Below are 17,652 nucleotides of genomic sequence, written 5' to 3'. Positions count from 1 at the left end.
TATATCATATGCATATTTTATTAATTTAATTTATTAATTAATTGTTATAGACAAACAATGCACAACATAATTGAAGTATATTATTAATGCTTACCACAACGCAACCGTAATTCCCAGCATCCACCCTCTTTTGAAATGGAGTCCGTTAGCAGCAGCATTTCATACTGCAAATTACTAACCTGATGGGGGAAAAACAAAAAACATAGTGTGTGTATTTTAAAATCGGATCTCTTTATAGTAAAGTTCATAGTCACAGCGACTCTGGAAAAAAACAAACAAACCCCCCCCCACAAAAACAATGTTTGTTGGGTTTAAATTATTTTCAGTATGACCTCTGAGACCTACCAGATCAGGATTGGCCCAGTGACCTTTGAGGGCAGCTGACACCTTGGCAATGATCAGATCGTTCATCTGCTGAGTGGCTTCTGGGTGATCTCTGAAGCAAAAGATAGAGAGACAAGGAAAAAAAACAAACAAACATGTAAGGATACAGGAGACCAAATGACAATGAAACACCATTATATACAGCGTGTATTAACATAGAAAGTTAAAAAGCAAAAAGCTGAGATTTCAATGTTATCGTTCCAACAACTTACAATACTATCATTGCTTATATGTGGAACTGAAGTCAGGCAATTAATTGTCACATGAAAATATGTGAAGGAAAGGACATACCTAGTGAGGAGACAGACCAGCTGGCGCACCTCCTCCCTCATGGCTGCTGTACCTCGACGCAAGTTATACTCAAACAGCTCACGGATGAGACCCTGAAGGACTAGGATCTGCCGAAGGGCTGGATTGGTGGCCAGTGCGCGGAGCAGTGTGATGCAGTGACCTGTAACAGCTGAGGCACAGCCGTAACACTTGGTTGAGGATGTATGGCCGCAGCCCAGCACAGAGAGGGCGCGGTACTGACTGGCGGTGAAGGTGGGCTGGTGGCTACTGCTGCTCCGAGATGACTTAGTGGCAGCCTCTCTCTGTTGTAGGTCATACTCCAAGAGCTCTTTACGAGATGCAAGCACTTTCTGTAAACAAAGAAGGAAGGGGCACAATTGTATGAGAGCAGGAAGAAAACAAGGGTACAGATTATCAGGAAAGTTAACTGCATTTTCTTCCTAACCTGTATAATCTTGGAGAGTTCATCAAATGAGGTCTTGCAATCTCCACTGTATTCCTGAGCCAGCTGCTGAATGTATCTGTTCACATTAGCAGAGGATGCACCAAGTCCTGCTCCTGCTCCAGTGTCATCCTGAAAGAAATAAAAGACAAGAGAAAATACTGTTAGATAAAACTGTAGAAATAGAGCTAAAAGAGAGACTGAAGAAAAACATAAATGATCTCTGCAGCATGTGCAGGTTGCATTAGTACAAGCTGTGCTTATTTAGGTCAAGTGCTCTTTCAGTCCCTCTTGACTGACCTGGGGCTTCTCCGGTGCTGCCTCATTGACTTTAGACAAGAGACTCTCCAACTGAGGCCGGTGACCCATCAGCTGGTGGTAGACCCGGTCAGCTTTGTCCAACAGGGTGTTAATGTTGGTCACAGCCTATGCAAAAAGGGACAAAACATTTTGTAGTCTGACTTTTAGGAATGGTAAGCCTATTTTTAACCAATTCCTTTAAATGCTTTTCTTGTCCTAGAAGAGGCTTCTTTTTTTTTTTTCTACCTTTTTCCTGTCTTCCTCATTTTCAATAGGATCCACAGCACAGCATGGTTTAGCATACAGCATGAAGTCAAATCGGGCATATTTGCAGAAACCACAGGCGTTGCACAGGAAGGGGTCTTTTTCGTCATAATTGATAGACCTGAAAAGTGTCAACCATATAGTAAAAATCCAATAAATCTAAAAGTGTCTTCAATTCTTTAAGAACCGCAGAGGAAACACAGGGCTCACCTGCACTTGTGGCACTGATACACATTCTCACCGCAGTTGCCACACACACCGGGGTTGGCCGGTACGGAAGCACTGCAGCGTGGACACTGCAGGGTCTCAGTGGAAGCCTGGTAGTTCTCGTAGAAATCGGAAAACTCAATCATCAAGTTGGAAGCGACGATAGGTAAGGGAAGGTCAATCTTCACTTCTGTTTGTCCCGGGGTGAGCTGAACTTTCTTGGCTTTGTGCCAACGAGCAGGCCTAAAAAGAAAAAAAAAAAAAAAGACAGTAAAGTTAAGAACTCCTAATTAATGCCAAAAAAGTAAATTAAAATGAAACTTCCAAGTTGATACTACATCTTTGCACCTTAAAATTTACCATAATAATATGAAAACTAAAAGCAAGAAAGAACAGCAGCTCTTTGCTGACATACTTATTCTTCAGCTCCACGATCGCCTGGACTGTCCTGTTGTTGTAATAGAGATTGATGGTGCGGACCATTTTGGTGCGTTTGAGGTCACCAATCTTCACTGTGACTTTGCTGATGGTGTGGCTACCAATGAGCTTGACAACCTGTTGTGTGGTCGTATAGCGGGTGTCTACTTTGATGGATGACAGTTTTATATTCTGGTGGATGAAAATAAAATAAAAATTAAAACTATGCTTAAAACAATACTGAGAACTGTTTATACCTACGTTTAGAGGATGTTTCTATCAACATAACTGTATTTCATCATTGTTTAACTAACCAGCTATGTTACACAGTTAATACTAAGAGTTTTGCATTTGGCAGGGGGTTTTCGAATTCTGAAACCAATACCATCTCTCTTTAAGCCTTCCCCTGTGAAATTTACTAGTATGTAAAAATTATTTTAATTAGCTTGACTGCCTGTGTACTTTTTTAAAAGAATATGCCTGTTGTGTGAGGGTGTGTTTCACTCACGGAGAAGGGAACTTCTGGATTGTTGCACACCAAGCAGGGGTCACTTTCCAGATAAAAGCCATCAAACTCCACTAATCCAGAGAGTGTGCTGCAGAAAAAAAACACATGTAATTTTATGTAGATGATGCCCAATAGTTGCATTCTCACTGTTATAAGATTGAATGTTTCGATTTCAGTATTTATCAACATACTTGTATATATTGGAGTTGGGGTGATTTGTCAGGATATGGTTCTGTGCTCTCAGGATTTCCACAGCCTTTTGGGAATACTCCTTCAGCTGGGGAAAAATACATAAATAAATAAGAGAAACAAAACAATTTCATCTTCTATCATAATGAAAGTGATGGTCTGTAGAGACAAATAAAAACACAAGCATCAGGATATGAACCCTTGTGTAATACTTTAAGAACAAAAACTAACCGTTTAATTGTAAATACTGAATTATTCCTCTTTGAATTGATATAGAAAATAGCCAAACTATAATTTTATTAAAAAAAAAAAAAACTGCATGAAATACAGAAAAGGATTTTAAAGAAAGAAAAAAGAAAAGAAAAAATCTAACCTTTTTCTCAGTTTGAGGGGTTTTGAGTGAGAAGTAACCAAGTAGGTCGACAAATTGGGCAGCTTTACGGCCATATGCAGGAAGCTCTGGCCAGATGGCCCAAGTCAGTTCAAGCAGCAGCTCCTGCTGAGATTTACTAGAGTTCCTGCGGAAGTACAAACAATATCAGGTTGTCCATACATGTATTCAATTGTTAAAAAGTGATGCAATAAGCCTAAGCTTTTGTTAAATAGACTAATCTTTAGACCAAACTACCCAATGTACTAGGTGTATGTTTCTACAATACCTGTAGATATGCAGCGCCAAGCAGTGGGCTTGCCAGCGCACAGCAGATGAGTTTGACTCCAGCAAGAAACAGCGTAGGAACTGAATGAGCGTCTCCTTGTCTGCAAATTTGTTAAGCTGACTGACCAGAGCCATACAAAGCTGATCCTCCTGGCTACCAACACCATCCCCTGTGGTCAGTTGACAAGATACAATTAAATTCAGGATAATCTCATCGACCAATCATTTTACACCACTTTTACATCTTGTTCAGGTTCAAAGGAGCACTTCAGTACCCAATATGTGCTTCTACGCTAGTTGATTTTCGAAGAAGTACAACTAGTCATTTTTTATTTTCTCACCATCTTTTTCTTTCTCTTTGTCTTCTTTTTTGCTCTTTTTACTAGAAGACTTGCTCTGAGAGGACTGAGAGGCTCCTGTCTGTCCAGCACTACCAGACCCTCCGCCTGAGAATGAGGATGAGGTAGAGGAGGAGCTGGCCAGCACCTTGCTGCCACACAGAGCACAGGAGAGGAGTTGCAGCAAAACTGGGGAAACGCCCTCATCCACTAAGAAACTGACTTGGAGCAAGAAGTACAAGACAGCTGTATGGAAAAAAAGAAAAGCAAAGACAGAGACATAAATAGTTAGTACTTGTGTAAAACATTTGTTGCTTCAAAAATAAATAAGTAATCACAAACAACTTACAGTCATCCTTCATGCAGAACTTCTGCCAGTTGATTGTCCTTTGAGTGGCAATTTCAGCACAAGCTTTCAGGTGTTCCATCTACAAAAATAAATAAAGCAATTTACAGCAAAGCATAGCAAAGAAAACAAAAATCATATATATATATATATATATAAAAAAACAAAATAAAACAGATTCTAAAACCAATAAATTCAACACAGCACTGTAGCTTACTAAGACACAAAAAAGGATAAAAACACAAACAAACAAGTTCCAAATAAACCTGTTTTATACATAATGGATCCAGAGTAATGCAGGAGTGGTACACTGTCTTATCAAGACACTCACCAGATTGATGAGTGTGTCATACTGTAGGGCTGAGCCAGATGAGGCAGTGACCACACCAGCCCGGAGGAAGATGCCCTGTTCCTCTAGAAGCTTTTTGATGCTGCGCACATGAGAGTCAAGAGTGTGCAGGTCTCGTAGCTGACGATATTTTTCTTTTGAGCCGCAAATGAACAGCAACAGTTTTCTGACTTGCCTCCTGACGAATGGTGTCTGTTGTATCATCAGATACTGGGAAAAATTGGGGGGAAAAAATGAGGAGATCAATTTCTCTCTTTTGGAAAGACAAAAGGGAAAAAAAACATTTATTTACTTACTTCAGATAGATAGTAGAACCAGGAATGATCAAATACAGGAGGTGGGATACGTGGGTTGGCGTCAGCAATTTTCTTTATCTGATATGGCAGCCGAAGCACCATTTCAGTCAACAACTGGGAGTAGGCTTCAAACACATCAGCAGCATGCCCCTGATTGCAAAAACAATATATTGAGTTAATGTTAAAATTTGAGAGATATAAATAGTCTCTTACATTTTTTATGTTGAGATTATCTTACCTTAACATATTGGCGAAGGAAGAAAGGACTCATGTCAGGGGGAGAGGAAGCTGTGTGTGTGCGGAGGAGCTGGCTGGCAGTCACTGGCTCTTCTTCACCCTGTTGGCTCTTCCAAAACTCCAGGAGTGACTTAAGCACTTGGAGGCAGTAGTCAATAGAACCCAGGCTGAGCAAGGCGGTTGCTGTGGCATTGGAAATGAGGGAGGATGACTAGAAGACAAAAAGAGGGAAAACAGCTGACTTCAAAATTCATGATGTACAAAGTATAATCAAGTTGCATGATAGCCATGAAACTGTGAGCTTCATGGCACAAGTTATGTTAATAATAATATGAAACTTGAGCAAAAATGAGATGTGATGAATGACTGCAATCAATTTTGAGCAGTTGTTGAGAGAGGTGCAAACCTGGCTACACACTACATAGTGATTATAGTACAACTGTACCTCAGAGGAAGATTTGGATCCAGACTTTGTTCGAGACATGAAGACACTAAGCAGCCTCATGATGACCAAATGAACTTCATTTATGGAACAACGCTCATTCTTCTTGGAAACATCCTGCAGAGATATAACACGATTCAGTAAAACAAAAATATTCTGAGCCTGATACAAAATGAGGAAAGGACAAAACAGTAGTTACCTTCTTGTGCATGCCAAGCTCGGCAATGAGCTGTGCAAGCAGGTCATCCAAAGCACCTTTATCCTTTTCATCCTCACCGTCAAGGTCAGAGGTCAACATGAGGATAACTTGCATGTAAGGGATAGCTTGGACTCCACCTACATTGTGGAGCTGAGAAAGGTGCTGAAGCAAACGCTCCAGTAGCATAAGACGAACCATGTGCAACCTAATGAAAAACATAATGACATTTTTTACTGGTTAAACTATTAAGCATAAATCACTTTTCATGACAATGTAATAAAAACTAAATATTATTATCTGTCTTTCTTATGGTCATGTTGGTATCCATAGATAGTATAAATGAGTCTTCAGCACTTCACATGGCAGATGTTCATTATCATGGAGCCTTAAGTTAACCTAAAATAATCCAAATTCATGAATCTGACCTGTTGCTTGTGTGAATGTCTCCTTCAGTCTCTCCTTCACCTTCTGAGCCTTCACATTCCTGCTGGGCTGTGGTGGTACTAATGGCTCCAGTGCTGGAACTCACGCTGCCTGGACCAGCGGGGTGGCCTTCCGCTGTTGTGTCTCCATATGCACTGCTGCGACCTGACACTATACAAATGCATGAATGAAAGCAACTAAGCAATATGGAAACCTGGTAATATAACACAGGGAAGGATTAGGTTTTATTTTAAACTGAAGAGTCACGTTTGCCCCTCAGGACTTTAAAGCGCAACAAAATGAGGCATGGGAAAAGGGAAGGATAGGAAAGGTGACACACTATATTATAATCTGTAAACTTAGAGCTACCTTTCTCAGAAGGTTATTGGGAATTAGAGAAAATTAATGTCTAAAGAAGTTTAAAGTCTAATACTTACTACGGGGCTGAAAAGAATTGGATATAGAAGTTCCTACATATTTGAGATACTACCACTAATTCGGGGCATGCATATATAATGTTTTTAATATTAAACTGGCCTGTTTTACTTAAATCACCCACCACTGTGCTCCCCTGCTACAGAGTCGATAGCAGAACCTCCACTCTCTGAGCCCACGCTGCCGCCGTGCTCAGCTGGGGAGGTCCGCAATGTGGAACCATCAGTAGCAGCTGTGCTGCCCTCATCATCTGATGCCGGGGCTGAAATCATAGCAATAGCTGTAACAGTAAATACACCGCGGTCATCTGGCCAGGATACATGATCTTAGTTTATACTTGTGCACCAACAATGCAAAGAGCATGCAGTACAATCAAAAATAAGTGCTACTGAACCCATTGTGACCAGTGTGGCATTAAATTATAGGGGTTAATTTGACATTGGCCAGCTTACAGATATGAGCAGTACAACTACATGCTGTATGACTGATGAGCTTATGAGCTTCAAGTTAGAATAAAATTATTTAATGATAATAATTTCCTTTTATTTAATTTAAAAATAAAAAGTTATTTTATTTTTGGAACTTTTAAAAAAAGGTTTGTTTAACTGACTTGCAACAGTGACTTTGCAAGCATTAAAAACTAGCTTCCGGTTGAGCATGAAGATGGTCTTATTACCTGATGCAGTGGTGTCTGACAGGGTGCCAGCATCAAGTGAAGAGGAGCTTGGGGCCTGGCCAGACAGGCCTAGACTCTGAAGCCCAAGAGCACTGCTGCTACTGCCTAAAAATGTCAAAAATTGTGTTTAAGGACGGACTTCTAGGAGTGCCCAAACTTCCATTAAAATGTGTCAGGGTGAAACATTAAGTTTTGCAGATCAGAACAATTCAAATAACGTAATCTGGGGGGGGGGGGGGAAAAAAATTTGTATTTTGTTGAATAACTTATGAGGGCTTAAATCACTCTGAAGGGTGGCAACTGATATAGCCACACACACACACACACACACACACACACACAGAACAAAAAAGCTTCGAAACAATTATGTAAAAGAAAAATTGTAAGGCTCTATGAATTTCAAGGTTTAAAGAAATTTAGAATAGTTTCAGCATAGACAGGAAAGACTGTAATGCTGAGTAGGACTAGTAATAAGTCACAGTCACACTAGTCACAAAATTATTACTTTATTTAGGATTTTCTGGTCACTTACCCTGTTGATCCTGCTGCAGGCTTAGAGCAATTGCCAACTCTACCATGGTTTCATCATCTGCATCAGGAGGTATGTCAAGCATAGGGGGGAAACCTTCAGCTCCAGCAAGCAGAGCCTCGAGGGGAGATGGATTTCCATTGTTGACATTTTCTGCTGTCTCCAGGACCATAGACTCGGACTGTGAAGCACAAAAACAGGCATGTTTTACCGAATTTTAACATGAATATGTAATTTATAGATAACTAAGATTTAAATTTGAAGATGGTCATACAAGCCAAAGAAAGGAATATAAGTGGCTTTTAAAAAATGTTACTCCAGTGTATATTTATTGTCTATGTAGTGTGAGCTCAGAAAAACAATTTAGTCATAATATAAATGAACAGAAGTGAATTACAAACTTTTTGACATCGTCAGAGCTAGTTAGTTACTTTAAATATATCTTTGCGATGTTACAACATTATACTCTGCATCCAGAATAATTCAGGAACAGGAAGATCATTTATACTTTTGCGATGAGTGTCTCTAAACAGTCTAAAAAAAACATGCTAGTCCAATGTCAGAAACAGCCTACAGCAGGGGTGTCCAACTCCAGGCTTCAAGGGCCGGTATTCTGCAAGTTTTAGATCTCACTCTGGGTCAACACACTTGAATCATGATTAGTTCATTACCAGGTCTCTAGAGAACTTCAAGACATGTTGAGGAGGTAATTTAGCCATTTAAAACAGCTGTATTGGATCAAGGACACATCTAAAACCTTCAGGACACTGTCCCTCGAGGCCTGGAGTTGGACACCCCTGGCCTACAGACTGCTGCTCTTTGTCTCACCACCATCTCAAAGTCGCCATGGTCCACTTCATTTTGTTCTTGGCTCTCCTGTCGACCCTCTTCTCCACCAGTCAACACTGATGACTGCATTTTGTCATCTGCATCGTCGTCGTCATCATCATCCTTGTCTCCTGATAAAGGAGATCAACCGCAAACATTTAGAGGATCCCTAAAGCCTTGTTAAAATGATAACTAATATGAGAAATCATATTTAATATTGCCCCAAAAAACTATCAAATATTCATGTACATCTAGTAACATTCAATTAATACTTTGAATTAATTAATAAACATACCCATAGGTGTGTTGGAACGTGGGGGAGATGGAAGGGTCACATGGCGTCGCTTGTTTCTTGGTCTAAGCACTCTGATCAGAGCCTGCTTGCAAGAAAAGCTGACAGCAGTGTCCTGTGAATTGTTAAATATAGACTGGTTACCTTATGACTTTGACAGTGATCCATGCAAGAGCTCCTTCTAATTGCCTAAAATCTTTAATATAGGCATGCTGCTTATTATCACCCTTGTAAAGCCATGTAAAAACAAATCTACTGACAAGGTACAAACTACAGTAGTTAAAATGCTGTTCAAGGAGAAGAAGACAAATAAAAATGACTGATCAATAAAACTGATATACTTACAGGACACAGTAACATCTGCATGTAGATTTTGGAGGCTACATTGACGTAATCCAGCTCACATGTGCAGTATGCATGGATGATGTCTACCAAGGCATTTACTGTTGCTTCCACATGAGTTAGACCTTAAATTTTAAATAAATAACTCATTTCCAGACTAGGGTTTCAGAATAAAAGACAAATGTACTCGTGCTGTTGGGCATTACAATACGTGTAAATGGTTTACATAAGATTTAAGTGAATCAACATTACTCACAACACATATGTATAAATGCATATACATTTAACAATAAATGTTCTTGCAAAATGTTGGGGACCCACAGGGTGGAACTTACCAGGCAAGCAAGCAGGAGCAAGAAAGGCATTCTTTGGTTTTAGGGCATGGAGCTTCCAGAAGTTATTCATCAGTTGTGCAATAAAATTACAGTTCTCACTATCCACATGCTTTTGTCCATCCTCTGTCACCTCTGCGTTAGTAAGAGAAGAACACCAGTAAGTGTGAGAATTATAAGTCAGTTAACTTCCAAGCTGTTTCATTGTAAGTGAAAAGTAAAAAGTATCTTTTTCTGACTTTGACTCCAAGTGACAAAAATCAAGTTTATTTGTTATATGCTCACACAAGAATACATATAAAACATTCTATTCTATGCCAGCATTCTTCATAACAAGAAAAGCTTCTTACCCGAGTCATGGTGCAATGATTTTGTTTCTGTGAAATGCACCAAGTTGTTGGGTCTCATGATCGCAATGGAGCGGGCAGTGATTACAAGTCTTTGGAAGACATCAGGGTCTAGCTCTTTCCCTTCCCGGCTGCAACTATTCAGACACTGCACAGCATTGCTCAGCAAGGACTGGTCCTGAGGAGAACAGAGGGAGGGATAGTGGTTCGCGAGAGTATTAAGGTGTTTGGCTGTTAATGAAAATCAATACAACATTTTTCAGATTATAATGAGCTAAACATTGTATGAATTTGGCCTCTTTTATTACCTTGTGATTGTGGTAGGCAGTACGGCTTGTGTGCAGACTGGCAAGAAGCCCCTTTGTCTGCTGCTGCACACCTACAGGTGTTGGCATCGACAGAAGTAAAGTTGCCAACTCCAGTGCTGCAGCCTTGTTTTTCTCCTATAGAGTTGACATGAATTAAAAATGCATCCTGAACACAAGCATGTAGATAACAGGGATTCATTTATACAGAATTATGCTTTTAAAAGTCAATAAAAAAAATAAAGTCTTAACAGGTTTACCTTTTCACTGGATGAACCAACTGCAAAACAGCTTTCCAAAGCTTCAAGGGAGCTGACCACCAACCTGAAATAGAGAAAGAACATCAATTCTGCATCTCCTGTGAATTATTCTTTAAATAACCAATCATACAGGGGGGAAAAGCACTATTATTCTGCTGCTACTCTAAACGCCAAACAAAATTGAGTGCAAGAATAAATGTCAGGGGAAAAATGTTTCTGTTGCTGCACAGGTGTGGAAATGGTGCATGGCACGTTCGGTTGCAGGCAAAGACAAACAAGCTGGCACACATGCACAAAACCATACAAACAAGCAGAGAAAAGGCAGTTACTAACCGGTCCAATGTTGATAAGGACTCAGTTTCACAACTTTTTATTGTAATTTTGGGAGCAAAAGAAAAAGAACAAAAATAAGTGTGAGGATCACGGAAAGAAACAAGTGGAAATAAATGATTCAGTTGAACAAAAGACACATGCAAGAAAAGATGATCACAAGAGCCATGCACTAAAACACACTAAAGAGAGCTCACTGCTACTGCTCAAATTTCAGGGTTGTGTCCAACAACCCATACTACACAGCTGTATTCAATACATGCTTATAAAATGTAGTATGAGTTAAAATAATTTTTAAAAAACATCACATCTATGGTAATATATGTAATGCGCTTTTCACAAAATATACATCTTCACACAAAACTGAGGAACTGTAGATAAAACAATGTTTTAGCAAAATATTTTGTTGTCAAATGAATGGACCAAAAAACAGTTATGATGAAACACTGAACCCGACAAATCTACCAAGAGGTTTTATATAAAGGTACTTAATAGATGATGGTCAAACTTGCTTATCAGTTCATTAGGAGTGGTTTATTCAACCCTGGGGATAAAAAAGTGTGAATGCCAACAACTTGGGTTGACCTTTTCGCAGCCCAAATTGAAAAGATCATACCTCTCTAATACAGTGCCACTAGTTGTAGTTGGGGTGGCTATGTCTCCATCAGAGGTCCCATTGCCCTGGTTGAGGCTGGGACTGCAGACATTGTTAACTGAGGCAGATGAGAAGTCTTCTGGTGGATCCTCAGGCCAGCCAAACTGCTCCTTGGTTTTTCCATAGATCTTAATTGAATCAAGCATGGTGACTCCAGCTGGGTCAACGGATGCTCCAACTTAAAAATTAACAAGACAGTGTATTAGAAGATCTATCTAAACAGACTGCAGCATATGACCATATGACCAAATAATATGAACAGGTCAGCGCAAATTATTTAAACACGTGTATTGGAATATCAATACAGGTAACAAGAAAAACCATTAAGTAGTAAAAAAAAAAAAAAAAAAGAAAAGAAAAAAGAAAAGAAAAGTATAACCACTGCACAGTCTTGATCTTACTAAATATAGACAGCTTCTTGTCAGCCTGCAGGGCCTCCTCTCTCGTGAAGGGGAAGTCAAACCAGCGAGCTCTTGTCAGATTTATCTGCATGGTGCGTCCAAAGACCTCCACATAAGAAGGAGCCCTTTCAATGGCCTGGGTGCCCACCTGAACCCGCATGCCTGTCATCACCATTGAACTGTTGTTGTTTACTGCCTCTACAGTGAACCCTCCAGGCTAGGATGAAGGAAAAGAGAAAGGAAAGCAAAAAGAAACATGACATTTGTTATTTTACATCTTTTTTTCTTGACTACAGCTGAAAAACATGTTTAGAATAGGTGTCTTCACTGTTTTTATTTAAAGCAGGGTCACTTGGATTTAGACTGGACGTATACTAATGTACTCTGGTATAGTAAACTGCACAAATGTAGATGGCAAAGACAGCAAAGTCTCAACACAAGTGATGGCAGATAACATTAAACTACATTTACATAAAATTTAATTAACATAGATCCCTCTGCTGCACCATGGTTATCAACTCAAGCACTGCTGACGCAGCAATAACCTGCATTACAAGAGAGAAGCAGAGCAATGTTTTTACACCTTTTCTAACACAGAACATTAAGGTACAATGCGTCTACCTTTGTGTTGGCCACATACATCCCTGTGGAGTTGAGCCTGTGTTTGATCTGCTGTCCGTTGTAGACCTGCAGCAAGTCATTACCCCCAAACTCCACCTCTGTCAGTTGCTGGTTGTGTTCAAAGAAATCCACTGGGAATGTCACCTGACTGGAAGTTCGGGTGGCTTAAAGTAAAATCATTACATTCAAATTAGCTCCCCAAAATTTTAGATTAGTTGCTTTTATTATTGTGTATGTCTGGCTACATGGAGAATGAACACAAGAAACATGATCTGAAAATGTGAATGAATTACACTTTGAATTTTAAGAAAAATTTAAAATAGGCAAACTTAAATCAGAAAACATACGGGCATTTATGGAAAAGCTTACAAATCTGTGTCATCAGTAACATATCAGCAAATATTAAGTAAGCAATAAACAGGTTAGTACAAGCTGTTCATTCATCATACATAACTGGCATTTACAAAATAACCATTGTTCACAAACTTACTGGCAGCAGCGGCCTTGCGCTTGCGGACTGGCTTCATGATGCTTATGCCACAGCTGGGCTGCAATGAGGGCTGGAGCCAGTAGGAGGTGTTGTCCACATTTGCCATGTAGATTCGCAAGCTGCCATCCTCACATAGAAGAATCATGGTAGTGCGCTGCTGCTCATTACTGGCAGTGTGTCGGATAGCTACCATATCTTGAATCTGACAGAAACCGACAAATAAATGTTAACCTTAGAAAACAGTAAAATTAGGTATAGTCATGGGAAATAACTTTGCTTAGTAAACAAGACAACCGGAAAAGCTTTGTGTTTATACAGTTCTGTACTCCAAAATGGAATTTCCTTTTTTTCTCCAATTACTGTTTTGATGGTATCCTAACCAGTTTCATGTCACAATAGTAAATGGTATTTACCTTAGCTTTGGCTGGCAGGGTTTTAATCTCTTGGATGAGGAAGGTGTCAGGTTTGACCATGATAACCAGAGGTATGCCTGTTGTCTGTTGCACACAGCACACAAGGCCTGGATGGTTCATGACCTCAGACCACTGGCACAGTGCAGGAGACATCTTACTGCTGCCACCATTGGAGCTTTAAAGACAAAATAGGAAAAAAAATATTTCTGTTCATAATTTTCTTTTCCAGTTACGATTATATTTGATAGGCTTTTACAGACTATTTTATTGTGTTACCCTTTCACATTGATGGCAAAGAGCCTCTGCACATCAGTTGTGCTGCGGCTCACTGTGGCAGCGAATGACTTCCCCTGGCTGTAGCTGAAGAAAAGCATCTGAAGGACATGGGAGTAATAGACAGAAACACCACCGCCAGCTACCTGTCCATTGCTATCCTGTGTTTACAAAGAAAGAATTTACCTCAAAACTGCTTTCTTTAATGTAGTTTCAAAAACACCTGAACACTGAATAAAGGTATGATGTACACATCAACCAAACATTCCCCCAAAAGAAATGAGAGCTGGAAAGTATGACAGAAACACTGTAGACCAGGGGTGTCAAACTCATTTTACATCGTGGGCCACATACAGCCCACTTGTAATTAGCCTGTAGCCCCCACCCCTGATAATTCTATAGCAGAAAGTGAAAAACAGAAACATTTCTATTTTTCACAAAGTTACAGAGGTTTTATTAGAGACATAGCTAAGCATTTTTTGTACTCTGGCATGATTTGGCACACTACTGAACTTGCTGCTTTTAGAACTTCTGCCCCCTTTTCCTTTTTTCACATAATGGTCTGATCGCAGTCTGTCTTTGCATGTGATTGGCAGCATGGTGTGCCCATCAAAATAAAGTCCCACCCATGCTTGCATGGATTCTCAGCAGGGCTGAAGATTTAGCTCCCCCATGCAGACGAGCCATTAATAACTGACGTATGAAAATACCTTGCAGGCCAGATATAATTGTATTGTGGGCCGAATGTGGCCCGAAGGTCGTACATTTGACACCCCTGTTGGAGACCATTAAGACAAGCAACCTTGTCACAACATCAACTCATGTCAAATCCTAGTTACCTTCAAGTCTTCGTGGGTTATCTCCAATACATTTGTAACATAAAAAGGGCCATGCTGAGCACTGCTAGATTCATCCATGACCTGGGTGTACATGTAACCTGCTGATGACATGATGACAATAATGTTCTTCCCCTCTTCATTGAAAAGGAATGTAGCATCACGAATCTTGGAACTTGGGAGCAGGAAATAGTACATTGGACTCAGGGCATCCACTGACAAGTCATAGATCTGTTTTCCAAAGGGAACAAGCATTAAAAGGCAGTATTAAGCAATCTTTTGTTTTCCTAGGGCAGAAAGGTATATGTATAGTATCTATGGTTGTTTTCATAAAGAAATTGCAGAAACAAAATCAATTATGTTGCTTTAAGTGCAAAATATGTTTATTATTTTAATATATACCTTGACAAAGTCAGCAGTGATGATGGCAAGTTCAGTCTGTGAGCCTGGTAACCAGATAGCTTTGATGATAAAGTTGCCAGTGGCCAGTTGTGGATGCAACACCAGGTGGTCAGACACAGAACCTGTGCTGCTGAAAGTTAGTACATGGCAGTCCTGGGAAGAGATGAAAGGAAAAAAAACAAGATAGTTAAATTTAACAAATTCCTACAGCAACTGTTCTTTTGACTCCACAAGTTGTTTTACAAGAAGCAGCTCGTTTCTGACCTTAAGGCCACACACAGCCAGGTAGTCTTCATTACAGGGGTTTCCTGTAAGACTAAGGACAGTGAATGGGACTGGGGCTGAAGCCAAACGGGTCAGTGTCAACTTCCTTTTGCTTGAGTCAGCTTGTTTCAGGAGAGTAGACAGCTGAAGGACTGTTATCTGCCAGATAGGAAATGGAGAAAAAGTCAGGTTGAGACATTTTAACAGTGAAAACACAGATTTCCCTATCTGTTATTATTTCATAGTTTGCAAAGTATCTTGATAACAAACAAAACAACTTAAAGAAAACTTAAAGAAAAAAGTCAAAGAGAAAAAACACAAAAACATAATAACATAGAAAGAGGAATGTTTTTTATTCTATTATTCATTTGAGTGTAGATTTTTTTCCTTGTCATGATGCTCTGTTTCACAGACAAGTCTGAATCAATAACAATGCATATATTTTAAATAAGAATTCAATGAAAGCCCTTCTAACTGGACAAAGGAACTTAAATTGTTTAGTTTACCTTCCCCTTTTCATGGCTGACTGCCAGGTGCTGACGCCGTCCATGGGGGGAAGACAGAACACACATGGCAACACGGCGCAGGACATGTGCACTGATGAGCTGGCGTATAGTTTGCCCCTGGTCACCGCTGTAGTTCATTCGCACATTCTCAAAAGCTCCTTCCTGGGAGCCAAGTGTGGGGACCTGAAGGGAAAAAGTAGCCGTTAACAATGAAATGCAGCAGCTAAATAATAGAATTCTATTTTAATTAAGTTTTAATAACTTATCAATGAATTAAGTGTTTTACTGGAACAGGCAATCTATTTGGGTCATGATACCATTAACTGGTCCGTCATCTCCACAATTTTGTCCTGAGTATGCAGTTCATTGAGGGCTTGCTGTGCCCGGCTGCTGCTTCCCACTGCTGATGCTTGCTGGAAGTTGGTCTGGATAGCTTCCATGAGAAACATGAGCATTTCCAGTATGACTGCAGCAGTAGATGACCCCATCTAGCATGATAAAAGAGGGGCAAAAACATAAGTCTCACAACATCTTTTCACATATAAAAGAACTCTTAACGGTTTTAGGAGATGACAGATAAAAATAAATTAATATGTTCTCTCTAACCACTTGTGCTAGCAGCTCTTCTTGACAGCCTTCGATGCTCTTGCACACGCTGCTCTTCTTAGGTCTGTCTTCATCACTGGATTTGCCATCACAGATGGTGACCTTGCCCTTGTCAGACGGTGAGGAATTTTGGTGGCGAATAGCACTCTCAGGCATACGCAGCTCACTCTGGAAAGCTGAAGACTCTTTAAGAGTAGAGCCCATGCCGCTGCTGGGACTGCGTTTGACCAGGGCCTGTGAATGATGCAACACACAAAGTAAGAAGTGGCGAAAGTTGATATTAACATAAATGTATACTTAAATGATTCTTTATGCTCCCCTTTATGCATTGTAAATGTCAACCGATAATACGTATAAGTGCAGAAGTGGAACAAACATTTATAAAAAAGTGAACCAAACTGTTATGAGCAAATGTTATCACAACACTGACAGTGAGGAAAACATCGCATTAACAAAACAAAAAAGCTAAAAGCCTATCGTACTTATTACGCCATAAACTAAAGGTAAGATGTAATTGATGGCTTGCTCATCACATGCACATAAAAATTTTTTGTTAAAGTCTGTGTAAAGTGGTTACAAACATGTTTGTCACATCATAAAAAATATTTTATAAACCACACAGATAAAAAATATTATATGACACCTACAAAATTCAGTAAAAGATGGTTCAAAGACTTTTATATTTATACAAAGTAAACCTTGAATTATCTCTTTACACGGACTTTAAGATTAACTAGGGAAGCTGACCTGTTCAGTACACAAAAGGTTGACAAAAAGACATTCCTAACATGATTTTGCTCATTTTCTGGCCAAATGTGTGGGCTAGCTATAACCCTAATCAAATGAAATGACTGGATGGAGGTCAATGGGGGAATGACTTGCAAGCTAAAGTTACCGCTGTTGTTCTCTTCCCATGATGACCTGAGGTATTCGGTCTCACCTGGCAGCTGCCATCCTCTTTGGCACCGCAGTCACAGAAGAAAGAGCCATATTTGGCATAGGAGATCTCATGGTCTTTGTGACAGACCTTGGCGCACACTGTGCACACACCTACCCCATCCACCATCTTACAGGTGTGACAGTGGTACCTGCAGAATGAAAAGTATAGGCAATACTATATATAGCATGGCACATCACATCATGTGAGAAACTAAAGAATGACACTGTATTTCTCCATGTCTAAATGGATATATCACAAGAGAAGGCTATTTGATCATGC

General features: G+C 39.8%; 1 protein-coding gene across 12 annotated transcripts in view; it reads right to left on the bottom strand.

Moving 5' to 3' along the window:
* The window catches only part of ubr4 (ubiquitin protein ligase E3 component n-recognin 4), a 53,734-nt gene that overhangs the window by 12,921 nt on the left and 23,161 nt on the right, over positions 1 to 17,652 (bottom strand). For 3 of the 12 annotated variants that reach the window (XM_040047866.1, XM_040047867.1, XM_040047871.1), the window contains 44 exons: positions 17,329 to 17,521; positions 16,434 to 16,667; positions 16,145 to 16,315; positions 15,828 to 16,010; positions 15,322 to 15,480; positions 15,058 to 15,210; positions 14,659 to 14,886; positions 13,823 to 13,980; positions 13,547 to 13,721; positions 13,134 to 13,335; positions 12,644 to 12,807; positions 12,023 to 12,239; positions 11,583 to 11,799; positions 10,970 to 11,002; positions 10,637 to 10,700; positions 10,380 to 10,514; positions 10,075 to 10,249; positions 9,728 to 9,859; positions 9,396 to 9,517; positions 9,054 to 9,165; positions 8,759 to 8,889; positions 7,934 to 8,111; positions 7,402 to 7,506; positions 6,850 to 7,005; positions 6,293 to 6,461; positions 5,868 to 6,072; positions 5,672 to 5,785; positions 5,228 to 5,437; positions 4,990 to 5,139; positions 4,676 to 4,903; positions 4,348 to 4,426; positions 4,002 to 4,244; positions 3,662 to 3,830; positions 3,376 to 3,520; positions 3,005 to 3,090; positions 2,814 to 2,901; positions 2,304 to 2,497; positions 1,892 to 2,131; positions 1,664 to 1,802; positions 1,418 to 1,543; positions 1,121 to 1,249; positions 676 to 1,025; positions 346 to 436; positions 95 to 179 (listed from right to left, as the gene is read on the bottom strand). In XM_040047866.1, the coding sequence (XP_039903800.1) occupies positions 95 to 179; positions 346 to 436; positions 676 to 1,025; positions 1,121 to 1,249; positions 1,418 to 1,543; positions 1,664 to 1,802; positions 1,892 to 2,131; positions 2,304 to 2,497; positions 2,814 to 2,901; positions 3,005 to 3,090; positions 3,376 to 3,520; positions 3,662 to 3,830; positions 4,002 to 4,244; positions 4,348 to 4,426; positions 4,676 to 4,903; positions 4,990 to 5,139; positions 5,228 to 5,437; positions 5,672 to 5,785; positions 5,868 to 6,072; positions 6,293 to 6,461; positions 6,850 to 7,005; positions 7,402 to 7,506; positions 7,934 to 8,111; positions 8,759 to 8,889; positions 9,054 to 9,165; positions 9,396 to 9,517; positions 9,728 to 9,859; positions 10,075 to 10,249; positions 10,380 to 10,514; positions 10,637 to 10,700; positions 10,970 to 11,002; positions 11,583 to 11,799; positions 12,023 to 12,239; positions 12,644 to 12,807; positions 13,134 to 13,335; positions 13,547 to 13,721; positions 13,823 to 13,980; positions 14,659 to 14,886; positions 15,058 to 15,210; positions 15,322 to 15,480; positions 15,828 to 16,010; positions 16,145 to 16,315; positions 16,434 to 16,667; positions 17,329 to 17,521 (7,037 nt within the window). The remainder of the gene's footprint in view (positions 1 to 94; positions 180 to 345; positions 437 to 675; positions 1,026 to 1,120; positions 1,250 to 1,417; positions 1,544 to 1,663; positions 1,803 to 1,891; positions 2,132 to 2,303; positions 2,498 to 2,813; positions 2,902 to 3,004; positions 3,091 to 3,375; positions 3,521 to 3,661; positions 3,831 to 4,001; positions 4,245 to 4,347; positions 4,427 to 4,675; positions 4,904 to 4,989; positions 5,140 to 5,227; positions 5,438 to 5,671; positions 5,786 to 5,867; positions 6,073 to 6,292; positions 6,462 to 6,849; positions 7,006 to 7,401; positions 7,507 to 7,933; positions 8,112 to 8,758; positions 8,890 to 9,053; positions 9,166 to 9,395; positions 9,518 to 9,727; positions 9,860 to 10,074; positions 10,250 to 10,379; positions 10,515 to 10,636; positions 10,701 to 10,969; positions 11,003 to 11,582; positions 11,800 to 12,022; positions 12,240 to 12,643; positions 12,808 to 13,133; positions 13,336 to 13,546; positions 13,722 to 13,822; positions 13,981 to 14,658; positions 14,887 to 15,057; positions 15,211 to 15,321; positions 15,481 to 15,827; positions 16,011 to 16,144; positions 16,316 to 16,433; positions 16,668 to 17,328; positions 17,522 to 17,652) is intronic. The other 9 variants (XM_040047872.1, XM_040047874.1, XM_040047869.1 and 6 more) reach the window with 8 other exon arrangements.

This window comes from Simochromis diagramma, unplaced genomic scaffold (genome assembly GCF_900408965.1).
Source record: "Simochromis diagramma unplaced genomic scaffold, fSimDia1.1 OVJJ01000387.1, whole genome shotgun sequence".
Classification (NCBI taxonomy): domain Eukaryota; kingdom Metazoa; phylum Chordata; class Actinopteri; order Cichliformes; family Cichlidae; genus Simochromis; species Simochromis diagramma.
Note: the sequence above shows the minus strand (reverse complement) of the source record. Positions and strands in the feature narration are given on the sequence as shown.